The sequence below is a fragment of the Macrobrachium nipponense genome, chromosome 26 (assembly GCF_015104395.2).
Source record: "Macrobrachium nipponense isolate FS-2020 chromosome 26, ASM1510439v2, whole genome shotgun sequence".
NCBI classification, from domain to species: domain Eukaryota; kingdom Metazoa; phylum Arthropoda; class Malacostraca; order Decapoda; family Palaemonidae; genus Macrobrachium; species Macrobrachium nipponense.
Genome location: NC_087215.1, coordinates 45,840,912 through 45,864,293, shown reverse-complemented (window position 1 = coordinate 45,864,293; position 23,382 = coordinate 45,840,912). Strand labels below are relative to the sequence as shown.

At 46.7% G+C, this 23,382-nt stretch overlaps 1 protein-coding gene across 1 annotated transcript in view; it reads left to right on the top strand.

Moving 5' to 3' along the window:
* Nucleotides 1–15,104: 15,104 nt before the first annotated feature.
* Nucleotides 15,105–23,382, top strand: part of LOC135200248 (DNA polymerase alpha subunit B-like) — a 234,176-nt gene continuing 225,898 nt past the window's right edge. The window contains 1 exon segment of the mRNA XM_064228711.1: nucleotides 15,105–15,406. Within this exon segment, the coding sequence (XP_064084781.1) occupies nucleotides 15,328–15,406 (79 nt within the window). The 5' untranslated portion in view covers nucleotides 15,105–15,327.

The window sequence follows — 23,382 nt, the reverse complement described above, 5'->3', positions numbered from 1 at the left end:
TTGCATCAGGATACTTTTCTTTAAGTTTTTCTGCTAATTTTCCATGCGCTTCGTTTTTTTATATTTATTCAGATAATGTTTTGACTTAATTTGCCAAAGGCATGGCTGTTCTTTGTATAACTGAAAAAATTCGCCCCAAAATTCTCTATCTTCCAGCATCTTAACTACTTAAACCTCACTCAAATCTCTGCACCAACATTCCTCACACTCTGGCCATGCGGTTCACACTGATAACTTAACTGACTGGTAGCCATTCACGGTCAATGTTCCCTTCAGTGCGCGTTAGCCCCGCCTCCAAAATCTAGCAGAGTTTGATTCTCATCAGTGTAACTGACAGTTGTACTGACAGGCCTCAAACAACCTCATTCACGATCATTTTTGCCAAGTTTGAAGGAATTCCTTCAGTAATTACTGATCGTGAATGGCTTGCATTAGGTTCTCCTTGAGATGCTTGTGACCTAGTTACAATGTTACACTGGGCCTCAACATATGTTTCAGGAGATTCTATTATAATTATCAGACTGGTATGTGACTTACCTTTGGCCAAATCATTACCCATCAAAATGTCCACCTCTTTGTAAGGAAATTCCTTATCCAAGTAGGCAACTTCCACTATTCCATCAGTATAAGGACTGGTTAAAGGAATTATTGCAAAGGGAAATACCGATTCACTTGTAAGATCCGAAACGGTGATGAACCTGTTTGCGGGAGTAAAAAAGGATTTCATATTAGAACTAACAACAGTCTTAGTTAATGCTGAATCACGAAGAATTGTAAGGTTTATCTTTTACCTTACCCTGACACTTGAAGTAATCAAAACCATCTTCCTTAATTGCACAATGCATCGTTTCATGTTCACTTGGTTTACATCTATAATCTTTCCTGGTATTAGGTTTAGAATTTGTTTTAGGAGTTTTAGTGAGAACTTTTACACCGAGGTTTAGGACATTCTTGAATTAAATGTCCACGTTCCTTACAAAGTGAACATACCTTATTATCGGCGAAAGTTTTCCCTTGATGGCGTCCTTAATGAATTAGGAAGTATTCATCCGCCAACAAAGCTGCTTCCTTGGGTTTCTTCGATCCTCGTTCCTTAATGTAGATAGCAATGCTAATTGGTATCTTACGCTAGAATTATTCTTCTAGCAACAGAAGAGACTTCAAATCTTCTCAGTTACTAATACCTGCCTTGTCCAACCATTTCTGTAACTACTTTATCTTCAGATTACAAAATTTCATGAAAGTTTGGTTGGGTGTCTTGAATGAACTGCGGAATGTCTGCAGATATCCTTCTGCTGTAAGAGAATAAGCATCCAAAATAGCGTTTTCATACAATCAACTTACCTGTCAGATATATACATAGCTAAGACTCCGTCGTCCCCAACAGAAATTCAAATTTCGCGCCACTCGCTACAGGTAGGTCAGGTGATCTACCGGCCTGCCCTGGGCGGCAGGACTAGGAACCATTCCCGTTTTCTATCATATTTTCTCTGTCGCCGGTGGTATCAACATTGTTGCTATTACCTCCTGACTTAGATTCTTATTTCATCCTTTGATCATCGTTTATCGGCTTTTTGGTGACGTATCTGGATCGTGTTTTTGGCATTCGCTACTGTGGACTGATTTTGGACTTGCTTTTTGGAATTTTCTCAGTATGTCTGATTCAAATGTGAGTGTGAGAATGTGTGTGAATGTAGGCTGCAGGGTGAGGATACCGAAAGCTTCGGTTGATCCTCACACTGTATGTCGTAAATGTAGGGGGTTTCAGTGTTCTGCTACTAATACTTGTCATGAATGCGAGGGATTAAATGCAGAAGAATGGAAGACTTTAACTTCTTATTTGAAGAAGTTAGAGAGGGATAGGGTTAGACGTCTGAAAGGTGTGAGTTCAAGGCCTATTGAGCCTTTTATTGATACTTATTCTAATCCTGATGATTTAGATTCTCCCTATGTGTCTAATTCACAAGGTTTACTTTCGGAATCGGCCTCGGAAATCGCCGATCTAAAAGCTACAATTCGAGACATGAAGTCCAAAATGGCGGACTTACAAGGTAAGGCTAGTGAAAGTGAGCATTACAGTGAAGTGAGTTCTCCCAGTGTTGTGGAGGGGGCGTTTGATCGTCCCTGCGACGCTCCCAGGCCTAGACCTCTTCCAAGCTCCCATGCCCAGAGGAGAAGGAAAGTCGAAAGCCTTAAGGAGGTCGTGGGGAATCCCCAACGGTCAGACGTCCCTTCAGCAAGCTCTGTTTCGTTGCAGGCTGCTCAAGGGTGCTTTAGAAAAAGCGTCCTACGTGAGTGTTTCTCATCCTCTCCCTCTCCCTCACCTAAACGAGGGTGGAGGGAGTCGGATTTATCTAGGCCTCTGAAACGGCATTTGAAAGAACCTGAATTAGATTCGAGCCCGGAGCGTTTCTCAGATGATGCTCCCTCGTCTATTAAGAAGGCGAAGGTGGCGTCAGCGTCACCCGACGTGGACGCGGAAGAACACTTTCCTACTTCTCCCCCGATTGAAGATGACGTGGGAGAAGCTTCAAGGAAGATTATCTTGGCAGTACAAGAGCAACTGGCCTCTTTGGTGGGAGTATTAGCGCCTCGTAGGAAGGACGTTGCGCTTCCAATCAAGAAGTCTCGTCCTCTCTCCCCTGCGAAGCGAGAGGCGTCATGCAGACGTGGAGCTTCCAAACATATCGCAGAGGCTTCGGTTTCGAGAGCGAGATCAGGAGAATCTTACGGAAGACACGTAACGCCAGAGAGACGTGAGACGTCGTCTAGGCATGAAGCGTCATTTAAAGCTGCTTTTAGACGCGAGGCTCCAACCAATATTTTGGCGCCAGTTAGGACGCCTTTTGAGAGCGAAGCGTCTTCCAGGCGCGAGGCGTCATCCAGACGTCAGCAGCCACACAAGCGGGAGGCGTCAGCCAGGACGCTTGGCGGACTAGAAGCGTCATCCAAGCGAGAAGCATCATCCATTTATGGAGAGAAGCCTGGGCTGTTGGCGCCTTCCAGGACTATTAAAGCGGGGAAGAGGAAGGAATATCATTCCCTTAGCCCCTCTCCTATTAGGAGTTTGTCTCCTCCAGAGGAAAGACGTACTGAATTAGCAGCGGAGACTCATCTAGACCCCGAGTTAGAAGTAAATTCGGAGGAGGAGTATCAAGGAAGAGAAGGACTGTCGAACTATAAAGTTTTGACAGCCTTGCTTCTAGAGGAGTATGGAGACGACTTGACTCCTGCCTCTCCTCCTTCTCCGCGCTCTCTTTTCTCGAGTGCAAAGACGAAGAAATCTTCGTCTTTTCTTAGAATGAAGCCCGCCATTTCGATGAAGAGGGCTCTTCAGTCTTTAGACTCTTGGATGAAGTCGAAGAAGGAGTTAGTTAGAACGGTCTTCTGCATGCCTCCAGCGAGACTAGCTGGTAAAAGAGGCATTTGGTATCAGACGGGAGAGAATATGGGTATTCTCTTCCGTCTACGTCAGAAGCGGACTTTTCGACCTTAGTTGACGCTTTCACGTAGACAAGGTTTTGAACTCTTGCCGTATAACTTGGGGCATTTCAGAACTGGACCATCTCCTCAAGGGACTCTTTCATGTATTGGAAAGTTTTCAACTTCTTAGATTGGTCCCTTGGGTGATGTCCAAGAAAGCCCATGATTCTGAAGACTTGAACCAGAAGGTCCTTCTGTGTATTTTGTCTTGTATAGACAAAGCGGTTCAGGATGGCTCGGTTGAGATCTCCTCTTTATTTGGAGCAGGTCTTCTTAAAAAGAGGACAGTATATAGTGCCTTTTTAACCAAAGCGGTCTCCCACGCTCAGAGGGCAGCGCTTCTGTACTCGCCTTTGTCTGACTTTTTGTTCCCTTCTCAGTTAGTGAAGGACATTTCTCGTTCATTAACTGAGAAGGCGACTCAAGACCTTCTGACGCAGTCAGCAAGGAAGAAGAAACCTGCTTCTACTACTGACAAGAAAGGACCGAGTACATCAGTTCAGCCCTTTCGAGGTGGCCCGACCTCCAGAGCTCCCGCAAGAAGGAAGGCTCCTGAGAAGAGAGGTAGGTCTGCCTTTCGTCCCTTTAAAAAGGGAAAGTGATGCTTCTCTCCTCCAAGCACCAGTAGGTGCCAGGCTCCTGGGATTTGTGGAGGCCTGGGCACTTATAAACGCAGACGCGTCATCGATGTCTGTAATACGGAAGGGATATCGTATCCCTTTCCTGAACACTCCTCCCCTAACGTCAACACCGCGGGAACTAACAGCCAGGTACAAGGATCCTGTGCTGAGGAATACTCTTCGATCGATGGTGGAGCAGATGTGGGACAAGAGAGCGATAGAACTAGTACTGGATCAAAACTCCCCGGGGTTTTACAATCGCCTTTTTCTGGTTGCGAAGGCCTCGGGAGGCTGGAGACCAGTACTAGACGTCAGCTCTCTGAACAAATTTGTTCAGAAGGAGAAGTTCTCGATGGAGACTTCTGCCTCAGTCCTTGCGTCATTGCGACAAGGAGATTGGATGGTGTCTCTAGATCTCCAGGACGCCTATTTTCACGTCCCGATCCACCCTTCATCGAAGAAGTACCTCCGTTTCATGACGGGGGGAAGGATCTTTCAGTTCAGAGCCTTGTGTTTCGGCCTTTCCACAGCTCCTCAGGTCTTCACAAGCCTGATGAAGAATGTGGCGAGGTTTCTTCACCTCAAAGGAGTAAATATCTTTCTGTATCTGGACGACTGGCTAATCAGGGCCAGATCAGAGAGACAGTGCTTGGAGGACCTTACGTTAACTTTAGATCTGATCAGAGCGTTGGGATTACTCGTGAACCTCGAGAAGTCGCAGCTGACCCCAGACAGAACTTAGACTATCTGGGGATTCAGATGGATTCTCGGGGTTTTCGAGTTTTTCCTTCGCAAAGAGAGAATCGCAAAAGGTTTGCAGAAAGTCTCTCTCTTCTTAAGGAAGGAACAGACGTCGGCGAGGGAATGGTTGAGCCTTCTAGGGACCCTTTCCTCGGTCGAACAGTTCTTCCCGCTAGGAAGACTTCATTTACGTCCGCTTCAATTCTTCCTCAAGAGGTCTTGGAGTTGGAAAACTGGACAAATTTCGGACACCTTTCCCATTCCAGTGGAGATAAGACCGCACTTGGAATGGTGGTTGCCCCCTCTGAAAGAGAACAAAGGGATCTCTCTAAAAATCCAGAACCCAGACCTAGTGTTGTACTCCGACGCGTCGGAGAAAGGTTGGGGAGCAACATTAGGCTCGAAGGAGGTGTCAGGCACCTGGGAACCAGCGCAGGTGTCTTGGCACATAAACTGCAAAGAGCTCTTCGCCGTACACCTGGCTTTGAAGAGTCTAGAACCTCTGGTTTCGAACAAAGTAGTGCAAGTAAACGTGGACAACACCACGGCACTTGCCTACATTCGAAAACAAGGAGGGACTCACTCCTCGTTCCTTTACGAGCTGACGAAAGACCTTTTGCTTTGGACGTCTCACAGGAACATCTCCCTTCTTACAAGGTTCGTTCAGGGAGTAAAGAATGTGAGGGCGGACAGACTCAGCAGGAGGAACCAGGTCCTTCATACAGAGTGGACCCTACACGAAGAGGTGTGTCAAGATCTCTGGTCTCTGTGGGGGACCCCTCATGTGGATCTCTTCGCCACATTCATCTCCAAAAGGCTGGCAGTCTTTTGCTCGGTCGTGGAAGACCCAAGAGCTCTTATGGTAGACGCCTTCCTGCTGGATTGGTCTCACGTAGACGTCTATGCTTTTCCTCCATTCAAAATCCTGGGACTAGTACTGAAAAAGTTTGTGGCGTCAAAGGAGACAAGGATGACATTGATAGCCCCCTTTTGGCCGGCCCAAGATTGGTTCACGGAGGTGGTAGAGTGGATCGTAGACTTTCCCAGATCCCTACCAAGAAGGATGGATCTTCTCAGACAGCCACACTTCAAGAGGTATCATCAAAACCTCCCCGCTCTCGCTCTGACTGCCTTTCGACTATCGAAAGACTCGTCAGAGCGAGAGGGTTTTCTCGCGAAATTGCAAGCGCGATCGCGAGAGCACGCAGAACCTCCACTAGGCAAGTATATCAGTCAAAGTGGGAGGTTTTTAGAAGGTGGTGTAGAACTAAGAAGTTGTCCTCCTCCACTACCTCTGTAGCGGAAATTGCGGATTTCCTTCTATTCCTGAGAGAGCAATCTCATCTAGCTGTATCCACAATAAAGGGATACAGAAGTATGCTCTCGGCAGTCTTCAGGAATAGAGGATTAGATCTGGCAGATAACAAGGATCTCCACGATCTCATAAGGTCCTTTGAGACTTCAAAGTCTAAGGAACCGGTCCCTCCTAACTGGAACCTAGACGTGGTTCTCAAGTTTCTTTCATCCGAAAGGTTCGAACCTCCTCATCTGGCATCGTTTAGAGACATCACCAGAAAATGCCTATTCCTATTATCTTTAGCTACGGCAAAGAGAATTAGTGAATTACATGCTCTGCAGGATAAAGTAGGTTTCAAGGGAGACTCAGCTATTTGCTCGTTTAAGACCCTGTTTTTAGCTAAGAACGAGAATCCCACGAATCCCTGGCCTAAGTCATTCGAAGTCAAAGGCATATCGAGTCTCGTAGGAAGAGAAGCAGAGAGGTCTCTATGCCCTGTAAGAGCTTTGAAGTTCTACCTTCAGAGAAAGCATCAGATGGGAGGCTCTAGACAAGGTCTTTGGTGCGCGGTAAAAGACCTCACAAGACTGATGTCCAAGAATGCTCTGGCATTCTTTGTGAGAAACGTCATTACAGACGCGCATAAGATCTGTCCTGACGAAGAGTTCCGACTGTTAAAAGTGAAGCTCCATGAAGTGAGAGCAGTAGCAACATCTCTCTCGTTTCATAAGAATATGTCGCTTAAAACATCATAGATACGACATTTTGGAGATGCAACTCAGTATTTGCATCTCATTACTTGAAAGACGTTCGTGTGACCTATGAGAAATGTTTTTCTCTGGGTCCTTTCGTATCGGCGGATACGATCCTGGGTATGGGAGCCGACACCAATCCTTAAGTATATACTTTCCTTCTTTTTAGATATGGTCTGGAGTCTCTTCTAACAAAAAGGACTTGGTTTAGCACGGGCGACCGTCTCTGTTGTTCAGTAAGAGACTCTTGTCATATTTAATTAGATGAGTATAAAATTTTTTTTTGAAAATTATGTATGTGTGCGTAGTGTGCTTTTTGAGTTATGGTTGTTGTGAAGAGTTCGGGGATAACTCGGAACAATCTTTATTTCTAACATGTGGTTAGGATCAGGTGGTCGGGATTGGTTGTGTGCTCCTTCATAAGGTGTATTGTCATATAAGTGGATCAGCACCCATTGACAAAGTCCTTTCAGGCTCTGCCGAGTAAGCGGATAAGACCCCTTCGGCAGACCCACAAGAACTCTTGGCCATAGATCATATATCTCCGCTAAAGTTTCTTTGAGTTGATGCAGACTACTGGGCAAACACCCACGAAGTCTACCACCTATCAGGTAGGAACCAAGGTTTTATTTATACCTACAACATATGTTGTTTACCTGTCTATTCCATAAAGTAGCTGTCTCTTACCCTCCACCAAAGGGTGCCAATCAGCTATGTATATATCTGACAGGTAAGTTGATTGTATGAAAATGATATTGCTATGTTACAATAAAGTTTCATACATACTTACCTGGCAGATATATACAATTAAAGGCCCACCCAGCCTCCCCGCAGGAGACAGGTGGAAGAGAGAAAATATGATAGAAAACGGGAATGGTTCCTAGTCTGCCCGCCAGGCAGGCCGGTAGATCACCTGACCTACCTGTAGCGAGTGGCGCGAAATTTGAATTTCTGTCGGGGACGACGGAGTCTTCGCTATGTATATATCTGCCAGGTAAGTATGTATGAAACTTTATTGTAACATAACAATATCATTTTTCAAAATATCATAGTCATTCTCAGAAATCATCTGAATTACAATATGCTCTGCGTGTCCTGTGAAAGAACTTCTAATTATCAGTAGTACCCATTTATCCTTGGGCCATGCTAAGGTCTCGGCAGTTTCTTCAAACACCACGAAGAAATTTTCAGGTTCTTGTTCGTTATTCCCAGGTAAGACATTGAAAGGTTCAGGAATATCCTTTCCCTCCCGTTTTTCTTACAAACTTATCTTAGCTAGTTCACGTTCTTTCTTTAATTCTGCCCGATTTGTCTTTCCGCCGTATTTTTATTCTCTGCTATTTCTAGTTTTACCTTCTCTAGCCTTACATGCTCCCATTCTTTCTATAATTGTGCTTGAATTAGCCTTTCTGCTGTGTCCAGATTTGTTCTCCCTTTCTGATGTGTCTAGTTTTATTTTCTCTATTTCTTTCTGCTCATGTTCTTTATTTAATTTTATTTTCTCTACTCCTATCTGTAATTTAAAAACTTCTACAGCCGAATCTTCCTTATTTATCACAGTTAAGGGCCGATATTGTTTCACATCATGTTGTGAATTTTTTTCTATTGGGCATTTCAGGAATAGACCTAAGATTTCTTTCTTCACAGCACCTGTCGGTACACTAATCTGATTAGCAATGGCTAAAACCAACAAATCAGACTTCTTGGCATACTGCAGAGTATGAAGATTTCCTTTGGGTTAGAAGTAAAGTGTTTAGCATTAAAGACATGGTTAAGCCAAAACAATAGGTTCACAATTTGAATAATTATAGTGCAATACTTAATAAGCAATACCTTATAACTAGTAAATGTTTCAGATCCTCCGAGATCATTACCTCATAATGTACTAAAGTATTGTTACCAATTTCACAAAATACTTATTCATGAGAATGGACTAATAATAACAATCATTCTTGAGGGTACCGATACTGAAGGGCAACGGAGAATATAGGCCTTTTTCACTTACATCTTGTTTGTGTAAATTAATATAGAGTCTTGTATTAAATAGATTAATTTACATGATTGGTGACCAATTATCGCCGAATATGTTTGGTTTTATAGAGGGGATATAAGTACTTCAGATTGAGTTATGAAAGCCTTAAGTAATGTTAAATGTAGAGCATTTGTTGACTTAAGCCCCTTCCACAAGACGGGCAAAGAAAGACACGACGGGCACTGATTTGCCCGTAATTCTCTCTCTTTTAACACTCTTACCAGATCCAAGGCAGGCAGTACTCACAGGCCGGTGACCCTTTAATTTGGACCACACTCGTGATCGCCATCCACTCGCAAAATTGGTAACAGTGTCTACCCGCCGTGCATTTGCCCATCATGTGGAAGGGCTCTAAAAGGAGCTTTTGATAGGGCTTGCAGTGATGTTATTCTAGAAGAGCTATACTGTTTTTTTTCCATCTGTCCATCCGCCTGTGGTGTTTGTGCATGCTAACACTACGTCTTGGCTTTAAATAATATCCTATTTAAAATATTAAAGGTGTAATTCGCATACAGTAAATTATTAAAACACTTTTCAGTTGCAAATGTACACCCAGATATTTTTTATTTACCTAAACCTTACACTTAGCGTAACTATTTAAAGACCAGGACACAGTGTTACCATGCAAAAACACCACAGGCGGATGGACAGATGGAAAAAAACAGAGTATAGTTAACAAAGGTGTTAGAGAATTTTTACTGAGGTGGATTAGGATTTACTTAACTGGAAGAAGAGCAAAAAGTTTAGTTCCAAAGATACGAGTCCGAGGAAATGTTGATGGAGTTAGGTAGTATTCCTCAAGGGTGGTGTTCTTAGTCCTGCCCTTTTTAATATTTTGGTGGATAAAATTGCGAGGCATAACTTTCGTGCTGGTACTGAGGTTATTGTTTATGCTGATGATATTTTGATACAGTGTGTTAGTGAAACCATTTTAACAAGGACTATGGCAGAATGACAGAATTTGTGCTGCTTGCACAGGGGGTTTGGTGATAATGGAAGAAAAGAGCAAATTTCAGTCAAGGATGGTTAATAGTAATACAGTTGCCATAAATAGTAAAACTTTGGAAAAAAAATAATAGTTAATTATAAGTATCTAGGTATGTACACTGGATTTAACACGTGTGATCACCTGTCAGTTAATCGAAAGAACTTTAGATAATTCCATCAGTTCTGGCGAGTGGACTGACTCTGCCCACACGTACGTTTTAACGTCAGTTTCGATGAACTGACAGGTAAACCTGTGCGTGAATACCCGGCCTTACATTCGCTTTTGTGGTGCCGTGCCTCTGACACTTGAAGCATCTCAGAGGCTCTGGTACGAAATCTTCGGTCACGTAAGTGCCGAAGATCCCAATGCTGACCCTGAACGGTATCTGTCCCTTGAAGGTGGCTTCGATCGTGAGCGTTTCCTCACCATTTTTGGCTGTGCATCTCTTGGCGGCTATGATTTGGGCAACTCGAGGACTCGATCGATGGTGATGTATTTGGGGACTTTGCAGATCATCCCCTTGCTGATTTTTGAAGCAGGATCGAGCTGTCGTTCTTCAGAAGCTCGGCAGATTTCTGGTCTTTGGGAGTAATGGCGAAGGGGAGGGGCAGAATTTAAATAGCTCCTTACTTGAGTCTAAATTTATCTTTAATTCTCTGATTCACCAGCAGAATCATTTATTACAGATTCTCTCTCTCTCTCTCTCTCTCTCTCTCTCTCATACACAGTTACGTACCAAATTATGCTTTTAATATGTTGAGATTTCAATAACTCAACAGCTGAGAGAGGAGAGAGAGAGGAGAGAGAGAGAGAGAGAGAGAGAGAGAGAGAGAGAGAGAGAGAGAGAGAGAGATCAATAATACTGATTTTGATAATGAATCAGAAACTCGAATGTATATTTGCACTTTAACAAAAGAGCTATTTAAATTCTCCGCCCTCGCCCCCGTCTCTCTTTCTCGTCGGTTCCCTGTAATATTTGTGAGTCCATAATTGCAGATCAAATTGAGCATCATATTGATAGAAACAACCTGTTGTTAAACAGTCTACACGGCTTCAGACAAAACAGATCCTGCCTATCAAACTTCTTGGGTTTTTTCCATAACATGCTTGGAGTACCTCAGTGGCGTGATCAGTATGGTCTTGGCCTGCCACCTCGGCGGCCGCGAGTTCGATTCTCGGGCATTCCATTGAGGTGTGAGAGATGTGTATTTCTGGTGATAGAAGTTCACTCTCGACGTGGTTCGGAAGTCACGCAAAGCCGTTGGTCCCGTTGCTGAATAACCACTGGTTCCATGCAAAGTAAAAACACCATACAAACAAACAAAAGAAACATAATATGCCTTGTATTTACGACAGTAGTAGAGTAATAGATATACTCTACTCAGATTTCCAAAAGGCCTTTGACAAAGTTCCACACAAGAAACTAATGACAAAAGTTAGTGCTTTTGGAGTTGGAGAAACAGCAGACTGGATTGAAGACTTGCTAATAGAAAACTGAAAGTCGTAATAAACGGTGAAGAATCGGAATGGGCAGATGCAACAAGCGGAATTCCTCAGGGTTCTGTCCTTGGCCCGCTCTTATTTTTTATTGATATTAATGACATTGATGTAGGATTATCTTGCAGGATAGCAAATTTGCAGATGACACCAAACTAGGTGTAAATGCAGCAGACCCAGAGACAGCAGAAAGTTTAAGAAATTATCTAAGGAAAATAGGAGAGTGGTAAAAAAGATGGCAAATGTGGCCTTTTAACTTGGATAAGTGTAAAGTGTTACAAATAGGAACAAACAAACTTCATGCCAACTACATGCTGCTTGGGAATGACATAAATAGTGTAGAACAAGAAGAGGACCTTAGGGTCATTATTACCAAGGACTTAAGATCCACAAAACAGTGCATAAAAGCTGAAAAGAAAGCACAGAAACTAGTGGGATACATAAAGAGCCAGTTCAAATACAGAAACAAGGAAACGGTGCTTCAGCTCTACACATCATTAGTTAGACCTCATCTTGAATTTGCAGTACAATTTTGGTCACCAACACTAAGAAAGGACAAATAGATTAGAAGGGGTACAAACAAGCAAGAGCCACAAAATTAATTCCATCGTCAGGCAAATAGGTTACCAGAGACGCCTAGAGAGCCTGAACATGTATGGAAAAGAAACACGACGATTGCGAGGACAAGTAATAGAGACATTCAAAATACTGAAAGGATAACAAAAGTAGACAGTAACCTATTCACATTAAACGAAAACCAGACATGGATGGAAATTAGAACTGAAGAGAGACAACACATCCCATTGTGGGAACTTCTTTACATACAAGATAAGCGACACATGGAATAAACTGCCACTGAAGTTGTAAACAGCAACAATGTAGAAGAGTTTAAAAGAAAGCTAGACTAAATCATTAGGACACTGAATGAATAGTAAAACCTGCTCCTATAGACGTGAGCGCACGATGTCTCCTCATATGGACTAACAAGTCTTTGAGACATCCTAATCCTTGTAACTCCCTCAGCTGTTGAGTTATTGAACCCTTAACGCAAAGAAATTATTTGGCATTTAACAGAGAGAGAGAGAGAGAGAATTTAAGTCCAAAAGATCAAATTTACCTATAATTCTCTGGGTCACCATTATAAAAATTTTACTACAGATCTCTCTCTCTCTCAGCGCTTGAGTTATTGGCTCCTTAAAGGTGAGACATTATTTGGTATTTAACAGAGAAAGAGAGAATTTAAATCGCTCTTTTGTTAAAGTCCACATTTACCTTTAATTATCTGATTCACCATCAGAATAATTTATTATAGACTTTCTCTCTCTCTCTCTCTCTCTCTCTCTCTCTCTCTCTCTCTCTCTCTCTCTCTCTCAGTTAAATGCCAAATAATGACTTCACATTAACAATGCAGGAACTCGACAGCTATTGTGACTTACACTTACATTTATTTAAAATAAAACTGAGTCATAAATAAAATGATTAGGTCTGTAACAGAGCATTTTAACAATTCCACTCTTGTTTTGTAGATGTCGTTAATGGAATTACTGATAAAAAGTGAGTCATTTAAACAATTCTAAGGTAAGCAGAAATAGCGAAATGTTGATCGCAATGAGTTCCCAGCATTAAAAAAATCGTAGTATTACCAGTGGCGTCTCGTGGCTATTGTTAATAGGGTTGCTGTTTATTACATATTTTTTTTCTTTCGAATTCCTTGATATTAACTGCATAAACACACACACACACACACACTTTCTCTCTCTCCCATTGCCTCTCTCTCTCTGTCTCCCGCTGAGGAAGGCAGCAGAACCGCTGCCGAAAGCTACTATTTTGAATCTTACTCATTGACATTAAGTGGTTATAATTTTTCCCCACTTAGTACTGCAACTCGCCATTGAGTTGATTATTCTGCATTACATCACATATCATCAGTATCGTTACTAATTTGATCACAAACGCTAATAGTAGCTACATATTGATTAAGCTTCGACGAATTTCAATACACCTTCTCCCTCCAAAAGCTAGACTAATACTGCTCGAGAGGGGGCGGGGCCGCGGGGCCGCGGGGCAGTGCTCCCGTCACCTCTACGTGCGGGCTAGCTACCACATTATCACCCTGCTAGCAAAATAAGAACTGCTGAGCACCGCAGTTCCACATATTGTTTCAATTCATTTTTTTGAAATAAAAACAAGAGAATGGTAATAATTTTTAAGGATTATTGATAATCTATACTTGATTTCCCATATTCATGTATATACGTATTCATAATTGAGTGCATATATATATAAATTATATATATTATATATATATATATATATATATATATATATATATATATATATATATATATATGAAATCTATGGGGGGGGGGGGGTGCTGCGGTTGCACAGTGCCTATGACGAGCCCCCACTGAATATTACTAAGGCCCAGTGTCAAAAATTCCGCTGTGAGGTCAGAAAGAGACAGAACTCACTACTAACTGATGTATTACTTGAACACGGGGTATACATATCATTGCGCGGATGGAAACGGAGTGCCCGACCCCGTCTCTCGCTACCCACACACGGACAGAGGAGAATTTGTTTCTTGGCAGTTAATCAAATAACAATAGCGAAAGACATAACGGACATACACTGATAAATCATATATCGGCGAAAAGGCCAGGATATTAAACACACAAATATATACATGTGGTTCTTGCTGCTTTGCTAGATGAGATACATAATCGTGCTTAATGGGCAAAGAAGGTCTTTCCATGCACACTTCCCAGCAAGGCATTTCCTCCAATTACAATTTGCAGATGAAATATATCATTATAATTTCATCACCACAAATATTTAGAAGAATTTCTAAAGGTATCTGTTAGGTTTTAAGTTTAAAATAAAGTTTGTATGATAAAGCAGTTTACAATTTATTTGAATATAGATAAGTTTCCAATCAATCGACGCCCACTGTCAAGAATACTTGACACTCCAACCCCAAGAGATTTCTCCATACCTATCACAAATACATTGTGGGCCTGTTCATATGCACTAATGTTTGAAGGATCTTCACTAATATTTTTAAACAGTTGTTGTAATAATTTGGACGTGATGTCATGAAATTTACTCATAACATCAAATGTTTCCCAGAACCTTTGGTCACTCGACGGCTTTTTTTTCAGAGCTGAATGTCTATGAACTTGTACGGTGTGGAGCGCATGATCTCTCATAGAAAATGGGATATTTATATGCCATACCTATTGAATTTTTCAGTTGAGAGAATTGTTCATTAGCTGTGTCCAGTATTCTGGACGCTTTACTTAGGGCTGGGTACGAAGGGATTATATAATGTAGATATATATTTGAGTGTATTTAAAGTAAATAAGGTATGCGGTAATATTTAATTGATTTTCATAAGGAATTATTTTACTTTGCAAATGATGATACTTTAAACAATCAAGCTTCGTTTTTCTACAATACCAAAGTACTGATGAACACTATGGTAAAATTATGATTGAGCAATATTATATTGACTTTTATAGAAAAGCTATTTCAACATCCAAATGATGTTACTTCGAAAATTCAGGCTTTATTTTAGTTTTCGGTGCTGAACTAATAAAATATTGATTGTGAACAAGATGATTTCCGGCGGGAAAATATCCTTCATAGGTTGAATTCTTTGACAAAATTTATAGTATTTTTGAGGGAGTTATCATGACGTTGATTGGTTTTTTGTAGGGGAAAATATTATCAAATGTGTGGGACCTGGCTCTAACGGGCCGAGTGGAGTGCTGCTGGGCGGTAAAGTAACCCCGAGAGATGATGCTGTTACTGATGCTGCTGGGACATCATCGTAAACAACAAACGGATCATCTTCCTCGCGAAGCGAATTTATTCACATTTCTCGTTTTATTTTGTGCCTATTTTCTTCTGCGACAATGACTACGGCTGAACAGCTCATCGAGGATTTTGAGACCTACGGCATCTCCATATCAGAGAAGGAGCTCATAGAGAAATGTAAGTGTAGCTCGTTACCAAGACACTGTAGGTAGGTACCTAGGCTAGGTATTGCTAGTAGGTACTAGGTAAAGGCCGATCTGTTCCTTACAGAATGGCCTTCAAGGCAGCCAGGCTTCTTCCTTCCTGCTGCTGCCACCCCCTCGTCAGGTTAGCTAGGTTGAGCTGGCGGGAGTTTGGTACTCTCCAAATGCCCAGGCTTGTAGGTTGTCTAAGAGGTACCTACTAGGTAGGTAGTATGAGGCTCGTCTAGGTATTGAGAGTAAAGCTGAGAGAATAGTTAAGGTAGCTAGCTAGTACCTACCTAGTAGACTTTTTCAAAACTACCTAGGTAGTCAGTGAAGTTACCCAAGTCACTTCAAAAGAAAGGGTCTTCATGCTCACCCTACCTACTAGCCTATAAGTAGCCAAGTGTACCTTATTTAGGTACCTAGGTAATATACCTAGTGAATGTCAGTATGTTTGACTGCAAGTTCCCTACATCTGAGAAAATGGCTGTTGCTAAACCAATAGCTATACTACCTAAGTATTGAAAAGTAGGTATACCTAGTTACCAACACTGAGTGACCACCTGTTGCTTCCCCATCACTGTCCAAACCTACTCATTCGGGCATGTAGAGTTCATAAAGGCCTGTTTCGAATTTAGGTTTTCTGTCCAAGATATTTGAATGTGTAACAGACATTTTGGTATAGCCTATTCAACAGAAACTAGGTAGTAGCCTAGTAGTACTGTGTGCTCTGTTGTAAATGATCATTGTTCCTACACAATATAGCCTAGGCTAGCTAGGTAGCTACTACCAGACCATCAGTCTTATGTGAGAAATTTGCTTCATTGCAGCTGGAAACAGCCATTTAACCTTTATAAAGGAGGGTTAGATATGTAATTAACTCAAGGGGAGAAAGGGCTTTACAGTAAAACAAACCCAGGTAGATCTACTAATTAATTGCTATAAGTTTGGTATTTCCTTGGAATTTGACTTATTCTTTTATTTTTGTTGCTTATTAAGAATTGTTCCTACACGATATACAAATCCTCAGTCCTTTACATTGGGAATTACTTTCAGTGTAGGCGGGAAAATGGCTGTTGAAGTTTCAAGCAAGGTGATTAGGGAGTTAACTACTGTCCGCTAGTCGGGGTTCCCACCTAACTGGACGTAAACATTCCATTGTTCCAATACGTAATACAAACCCTCGGTCCTTTAACAATAGGAAGTAGCTAGCGGTAGCTGGAACGGTCGTAAGCTTCGAACAAGGGGAGAACGGTAGTTAACTGCTTGTCCGACAGTGCGCGCGCCTGAGAGGTAAGAATCACTTTTGCTTTTGGCCGTGATGTGTCAAGACGTGCTCGTTATCGCTCTGCCCGCTACTCGTCGTATGCTTTGGTTGGATTTATCCTTATTCTGGTTTGTCTGTAGAGTGAAAGAAACTTGTAAGTACAGTTTTTTCCTTTTGTTTATTTCATTGTGCAAGTGAATAAACAAACGAGATGGATCAAGAGATGGAGCTTTCGCCGCGCCCCCCAGTTGCCCGTAGAGTATGTCCCGGGCTGGAGGGGCGTAAGTGCGGTGGATTTCGCTCCTTTGTGGACGTAGAGCCACATGAATTGTGTACGTGGTGCCGGGGGCGAGAAAGCTCCCGGGCCGAACCTTGTATTACATGTATGAATTGGTCCGAGGCGCAGTGGGTTCTGTACAAGGGTAGGAAGAGACGTAGGCCTGCAAAGGAGTCGTCGGAAAGCTCTCCAGCGACTCCTTTGGTGACGGACACCTCGTCTTCCTTCCTACCCCCTGGTCAGCCTCCACGTTTTGCGCCTTCCCCTGCGGGGGCGGGTAGCGGAGTCCTGCTCCTCACTCGATCCGTCGAGTGTGGAGGAGGGCGCTCACTACCCTGGATGTGCAGTTGTACTCGGGGTCTTCCGTCCGCTCTGGGTGGGGTTCGTCCCCCCCCCAAGCGCGAGGGAACCCCTCTAACTCGCCCGACTGTTGCTTCCGAAGGTGTGCCTTCCGCGAGAGACAACCTTGGGCAGGTGTGGGAGTCGCTGGGGCTGCAGGGAGTGCCTAGCATCCAGGGGTTGATCCAGCGGTTGGCGGGGTCGGCAGTGGTCACACATGGTGTGGTGACCACCACTACAACAACACTCACTACTCCAGGGTACGCCGCCCCTCCGCACCTTGTTTACACCCCTCATGTGACTTCGGTGACCCCAACAGCTGCAGTACAGATGCCACTCGCTGCCGTACCGAGGAGGGGCATGCCACCTCCACCTCCGCTGCCCAAAAAGCTCCCCCCTGGACCTGCCTCCTGTACCTAGAATGTTGGTGGCTGAGAACAAGACGCTTGGGTCGCCTGACTTTGCGGCCGTACCTGCTGCTACCACCGTTGCTGGCCCAGCCGCTCATGCCGCTCTTTGCTGTCCCAGCCGCTGTTGACGCTCCTGTTGTTCCTGCTGTTCCTGCTCCTGCTCTCATCGTTCCTGCTCGTGGTGGTGCTGCTCCAGGCTCAGGTCCTTCCGGACAGGTGCAGTCGGGCCCTGTTGCTTCGGCAACTGCCCCGGCTCCGTGCTGGATGGAAGACCTGACGTCTGTCCTGCGAAGCCTGACGAAGAAGAGGAAGGTGTCGTCATCGTCTTCTTCGTCGTCTGCTGCCTCCTCTCCCCCTTCGACTTCCAAGGCTTCCTAACCGAAGAAGAAGAAGGTTGCCTCCTCCCCCCCTAAGAGGGCTCCTTCGGGACCTTCTAAGGGCCCGTCTCGCTCCGGCGATTTGGGGGGCTCTTCTGCTTGTCCTCCTGTTCCTTCGGGAACAGGGCCCGTCTCTCCTTCTGCAAAGAAGAAGAAGACGGGGACCAGAGGGGTACCGGCTTCGGCCAGTACTTCCTCGCCTGGTGTTAGCGGCTCTGCCGCTAAGCCAGGATCCGGCTCGGCTTCTCGTTCGCGAGAAGTATCGAGTGTACGGTCTCCCGCGGGAGAACGTGCAGCCAAGGTTTCGACGCCCGAGTTCGCTCGACGTCAAGAGGCAGCTTGGGCTGACGTGACGGTCTCCGACCGGCCACGGGTTGAGGCTGGGAAGAGGTCCCCCCGGCCGTCGGTACCAGCGGTTCGACGCGCCGCGAGGACGCTCACCGGTCTCACCGCGACAGCGAGCTCTGCAGGTCGCCTGACCGCCGCTCCCATCGGGACCGGGCGGATAGGGCAACCAGCAGCAGCTCGTCTGACGCACGGGATCGGGGTCGACGTTCTCAGTCGAGCCGCTCGCCTCAGGTGAGCGGCACGGCCAGGCCTGCAGCCCTCCAAGCACGCTGGTCCTGCCAGCGAGTGAGGAGGGAGCGTCAGGTCTGCCTCTCCGATACCTTCAACTTCCTTGGGATACGCCGGGAAGAGCGAGGTATCCAGGAGTGATCGTGAGGGGTGCGCCCCTCGCGATCCCGCTGCGACGCCGTACGCACCAGGCACGGTTTTAGGACCGGCCAGGACGTACGCGCAAGTAGCAGGAGGCGACCGTGAGGGGTCTGTCGCTGTTCCTCCTTCTGAAGGAGGAGGGTCTCGAGAGCTGCTCTTGTTGGAGGGACTGGACGGTCTTACTCCTCAAGACGCGGTCACTCCTGAGATCCAGAGGAACTTTGCCGAGGTCTTTGCGCTGATTCGTCAAGACATCGGCCTTGGGGAAGGATCGCCGCTACCACCTTCTGAGCCCACGTCCCGGCTCGAGTCATTTTGGGGCCCGAAGAGGGAATCCGAGATGACGGTGGGTCTGCCGTGATCGGAGCTGGCTGATTCGGTCCTGGACCAAGTGGAGAATTTCGTTTCAGGGCGAGAGGATTCGCTGAAGTCAGGACGGTCTTCTAAGCTACTTCCACCTCCTCTACAGCGTCAGCGGCGATTTTACGTGCCATCGGAAGACCGGATACCGCCTAAACAGGTTAACCCGGAGCTAGCAAGGCTAACTCCAAGTGTGTCCCTGCAGCAGCTCCTGTCGGAGAAACTCTGGTTGTTCCGATACGTAATACAAACCATCGGTCCTTTAACAATAGGAAGTAGCTAGCGGCAGCTGGAACGGTCGTAAGCTTCGAACAAGGGGAGAACGGTAGTTAACTGCTTGTCCGATCGTCGCGCGCCGCGCGACTGGGAGGTAAACAAATCACTTTTGCTTTCGGCCGTGTGTGGATAGGACGTGCTCGTCATCGCTCTGCCCGCTTTGTCGTTTGCTTTGAGTTTGTTCCGATACGTAATACAAACCCTCGGTCCTTTAACAATAGGAAGGTAACTAGCGGCAGCTGGGACGGTCGTAAGCTTCGAACAAGGGGAGAACGGTAGTTAACTGCTTGTCCGATCGTGCGCGCGCCCGCGCGCCCGAGAGGTGAAGAATCACTTTTGCTTTCGGCCGCGGGTGTGAAGGACGTGTTCGTCATCGCTCTCTGCCCGCTTCATCGTCGTATGCTTTGTTTATATTGTGTTTTCTACTAATGGTTTGGTTTGACTTGAAAATGAAACTGTAAGTACACTGTTTTCATTTTCATTACTTAATTATGAATCAACATGGAGCTATCGCCGTAGAGACGGCGATTTCCGCTCTTTTCATGAATTGAACCCTTGAATTATGTCTCGGTGCCGAGGGCGGGCGCACTCACGCCGAGTCATGTATTTTGGGCGAAAGTGTGTAATTGAAAGATGTAAGTACTCTTTTTCATTATATTTTTGCCCTGTGCGTTCGTTGCCGAGAGCTTGATTGCGCTCGGCAAGAGCCTCTTATTTTGTATGAATAGAACTGCAATTGAAAGTGGATTCGCAATGCAGTTTTTCTTTTCATTTTCATTTATTAATTGCATCAAATTTAATTTTGGATCAAATTCCGCTCTTACCGGGAATTAATCCTTACGATTTATTGCTGTGAAAGTGAAAATAGCAAGTGCAGTATTGCTTCATTTTCATATATATTTATGATAGCATCATTATTTCTATTGGATCAAGTTTCCGCTCTTACCGGGAATTGATTTTTCCCTCTTTAAGTTCTATGAAGTGAATCGCAAGTGCAGTATCTGTTTCATTTTCATATTACTTTTCACTGCTGTGGCGGGGGTAGGGGAAGCGAAGGTCTGCAGGAAGTCGTCGGAAAGCTCTCCCGCGACTCCCTTGGTATCCGATTCTTCGTCTTCTTTCCTGCCCCCCCCCACCGCTCAGCTTCCTCGTATTTTGTTTTTGGGGTCTTCCTTCCGTTCGGGTGGGGGCATGTCTCCCCCCCCCGTGCGTGAGGGAAACCCCTCTTACTAATCTGTCTGTGCTACCGCAGGTGCTACAGCCGTGGGAGACGACCTTGGACAGGTATGGACCACTGCGGCTGCAGGCGTGCCTAGCATCCACGATCTGCTGCAGAGTCTAGCGAGGTCGGTGGGGCGGTGACCTTGGAGTGGTCTCCACTACAAACCTTCACGGCCGCTTATTTGCTGCTTCCCCCGCTGGGTCTACACCCCATGCTGTGTTCGGTGACGCCGTCTGCCGCTTCTAGGGCCGGTCGCCGCCGTACCGAGGAGGGGTATGCCGCCGCTGCCTGTGTTTTCTTCGTGTTGCCTGCCCCAGACTTCCGCTGTTCCAGCAGCTCGCCCCTGGACCGGCCGCCAGTACCACGCTGGCTGCCGATGATTCTACGAGGCGATGGCTGGCCTGCCGTACCTGTCGCTGATGTGGTTCCCGCTACTGGCTTGGCTGTCCCTTCTGTGTTTTACCGCTGCCGCTGTTTCCTGCCGCTCCTGAGCTGGTTGCTGTTCCTGTCGCTCCTGGTTCCTGCGCCTGTCCATGCTGGTTCCTGCCCATGGTGTGTCTTCCCCAGTCCCAGGTCCTTCCGGACAGGTGCAGTCGGGACCGTGTTGCTTCGGCAATAGCCCGACTCCGGCCTGGATGGAGGACCTGACGACTGTCCTGCGTGAGCTGACGAAGAAGAGGAAGGTGTCATCTTCGTCTGTTGCTGCCTCTTCCCCTTTCGACTTCTAAGGCCCATAAAGCCGAAGAAGAAGAAGGCTGCCTCCCCCCCCAAGAAGTCTCCTTCGGGAACTTCTAAGGGCCCGTCCCACCTCGGTGGGACGGGGGTCCTTCTGCTGGTCCTCCTGCTCCTTCGGGGAGAGCGGGGCCCGTCTCCCCTTCCGTAAGGAAGAGATAGACGGGGACCAGAGGAGTATCGGTTAGCTCTGGTACTTCCTCGCCTGGTGCTAGCGGCGATGCCGCTACGCCAGGTTCCGGCTCGGTCTCTCGTTCGCGGGAGGGAGATCCCGAGTGTACGCTCTCCCTCGGGAAGACCGTGCAGCCAAAGTTTCGGCGCCAGAGTTCGCTCGGCGCCAAGACCACGGCACGGAGCAGAAGGCTGGCGAGAACCGCTCAGGTGACTCTCGCCAGGCCAGCGGCCGCTCTCGCAGCGACCAGCTGGTAACCGGGTTTTGTTTCCCCCTAAGAAAGACTCCTTCGGGAACTTCGAAGGGCTCGTCCACATTCCGGTGTGACGGGGGGGTTCTTCTGCTGGTCCTCCTGTTCCTTCGGGAACGGGGCCCGTCTCCCCTTCTGAGAAGAAGAAGAAGACGGGGACCAAGGGTGTGCTGCGGCTACCGCTGGTACACCCTCGCTGGTCTTGGCAGCTCTGCTGCTAAGCCAGGTACCGGCTCGGTTTCTCGTCCGCGAAGAGAAGTTCCGAGTGTACGATCTCCTTCGGGGTGACCGTGCAGCCAAAGTTAAGACGCCTGAGTTCGCTCAGCGTCTATGACCGAGGCACGGAGCAGAAGACTGTCGAGAGCCGCCTCAGGTGACTCTCGCCAGGCCAGCGGCCGCTCTCGCAGCGACCAGCTTGGGACCTCGGGTGGACGTGACGGTCTCTGACCGGCCACGGGTTGAGGCTGGGAAGAGGCCCCCCGGCCCCCCAGGTCCCCTCGACCGACGGTACCAGCCTCGGCTGGTACCAGCGGTTTGACGTGCCGCGAGGACGCTCACCGTCTCACGGCGAAAAGCGAGCTCTGCAGGTCACCTGACCGGATACGGTGACCAGCAGAGCAGCTCGTCTGACGCACGGGACCGGGGTCGACGTGCTCAGTCGAGCCGCTCGCCACAGGTTAGCGGCAGCGGACGGCCAGGCCTGCAGATCGATCCCCACCGCGGGTTGGTGATCGGCTGCAGCCCCCCACGTACGCTGGTCCTGCCAGCAGAAAGGCGGGGGGGGGGAGCGTCAGGTCTGTCTCTCCACTACCTTCAACTTCCTCGGGCTACACCGGGAAGAGCGAGGTAGCTAGGAGTGATCGTGAGAGGTGCGCCGCTCACGATCCCGTCACGACGCCGCACGTGCCACGTATGGTCTTAGGACCAACCAGGACGTACGCGCAAGTGATGGAGGCGACCGTCAGGGGGAGAGGGGGTAGCGTCAGTTCTGTCTCTCCGATACCTTCAACTTCCTCGGCATACGCCAGGAAGAGCTAGGTATATAGGAGTGATCGTGAGATGCGCCGCTCACGATCCCGTCACGACGCCGCACGTGCCAGGTTGGTCTTAGACCAACCAGGACGTACGCGCAAGTGATTGGAGGCAACCGTCAGGGATCTGTGCTGGTCCTTCTTCTGAAGGAGGAGGGTCCTGGGAGCTGCTCTTGTTGGAGGGACTGGACGGTCCTACTCCTCAAGACGCTGTAACTTCCGAGATTCAGAGTAACTTTACCCAGGTTATTGCACTGATTCGTCAGCACAAACGACCGGGGGGAAGGATCGCCGCTCCCACCAGCAGAGCCCATGTCTCTGCTCGAGTCGTTTTTGGGGCCCGACCCCGAGGGAAGGGCCCAAAACCGACGGTGGGTATGCCGCGATCGGAGCTTACCGATTCTGTCTTGAACCAGAGTCTCTCGTCTCCGGACAAGAAGGCTCTCTCAGTTCTGGCCGGTCGATCAAGCTACTTCCACCTCCTCTACTGCGACAGCGGCGTTTCTACGTGTCTTCGGACACCGTATTTAAATACTCC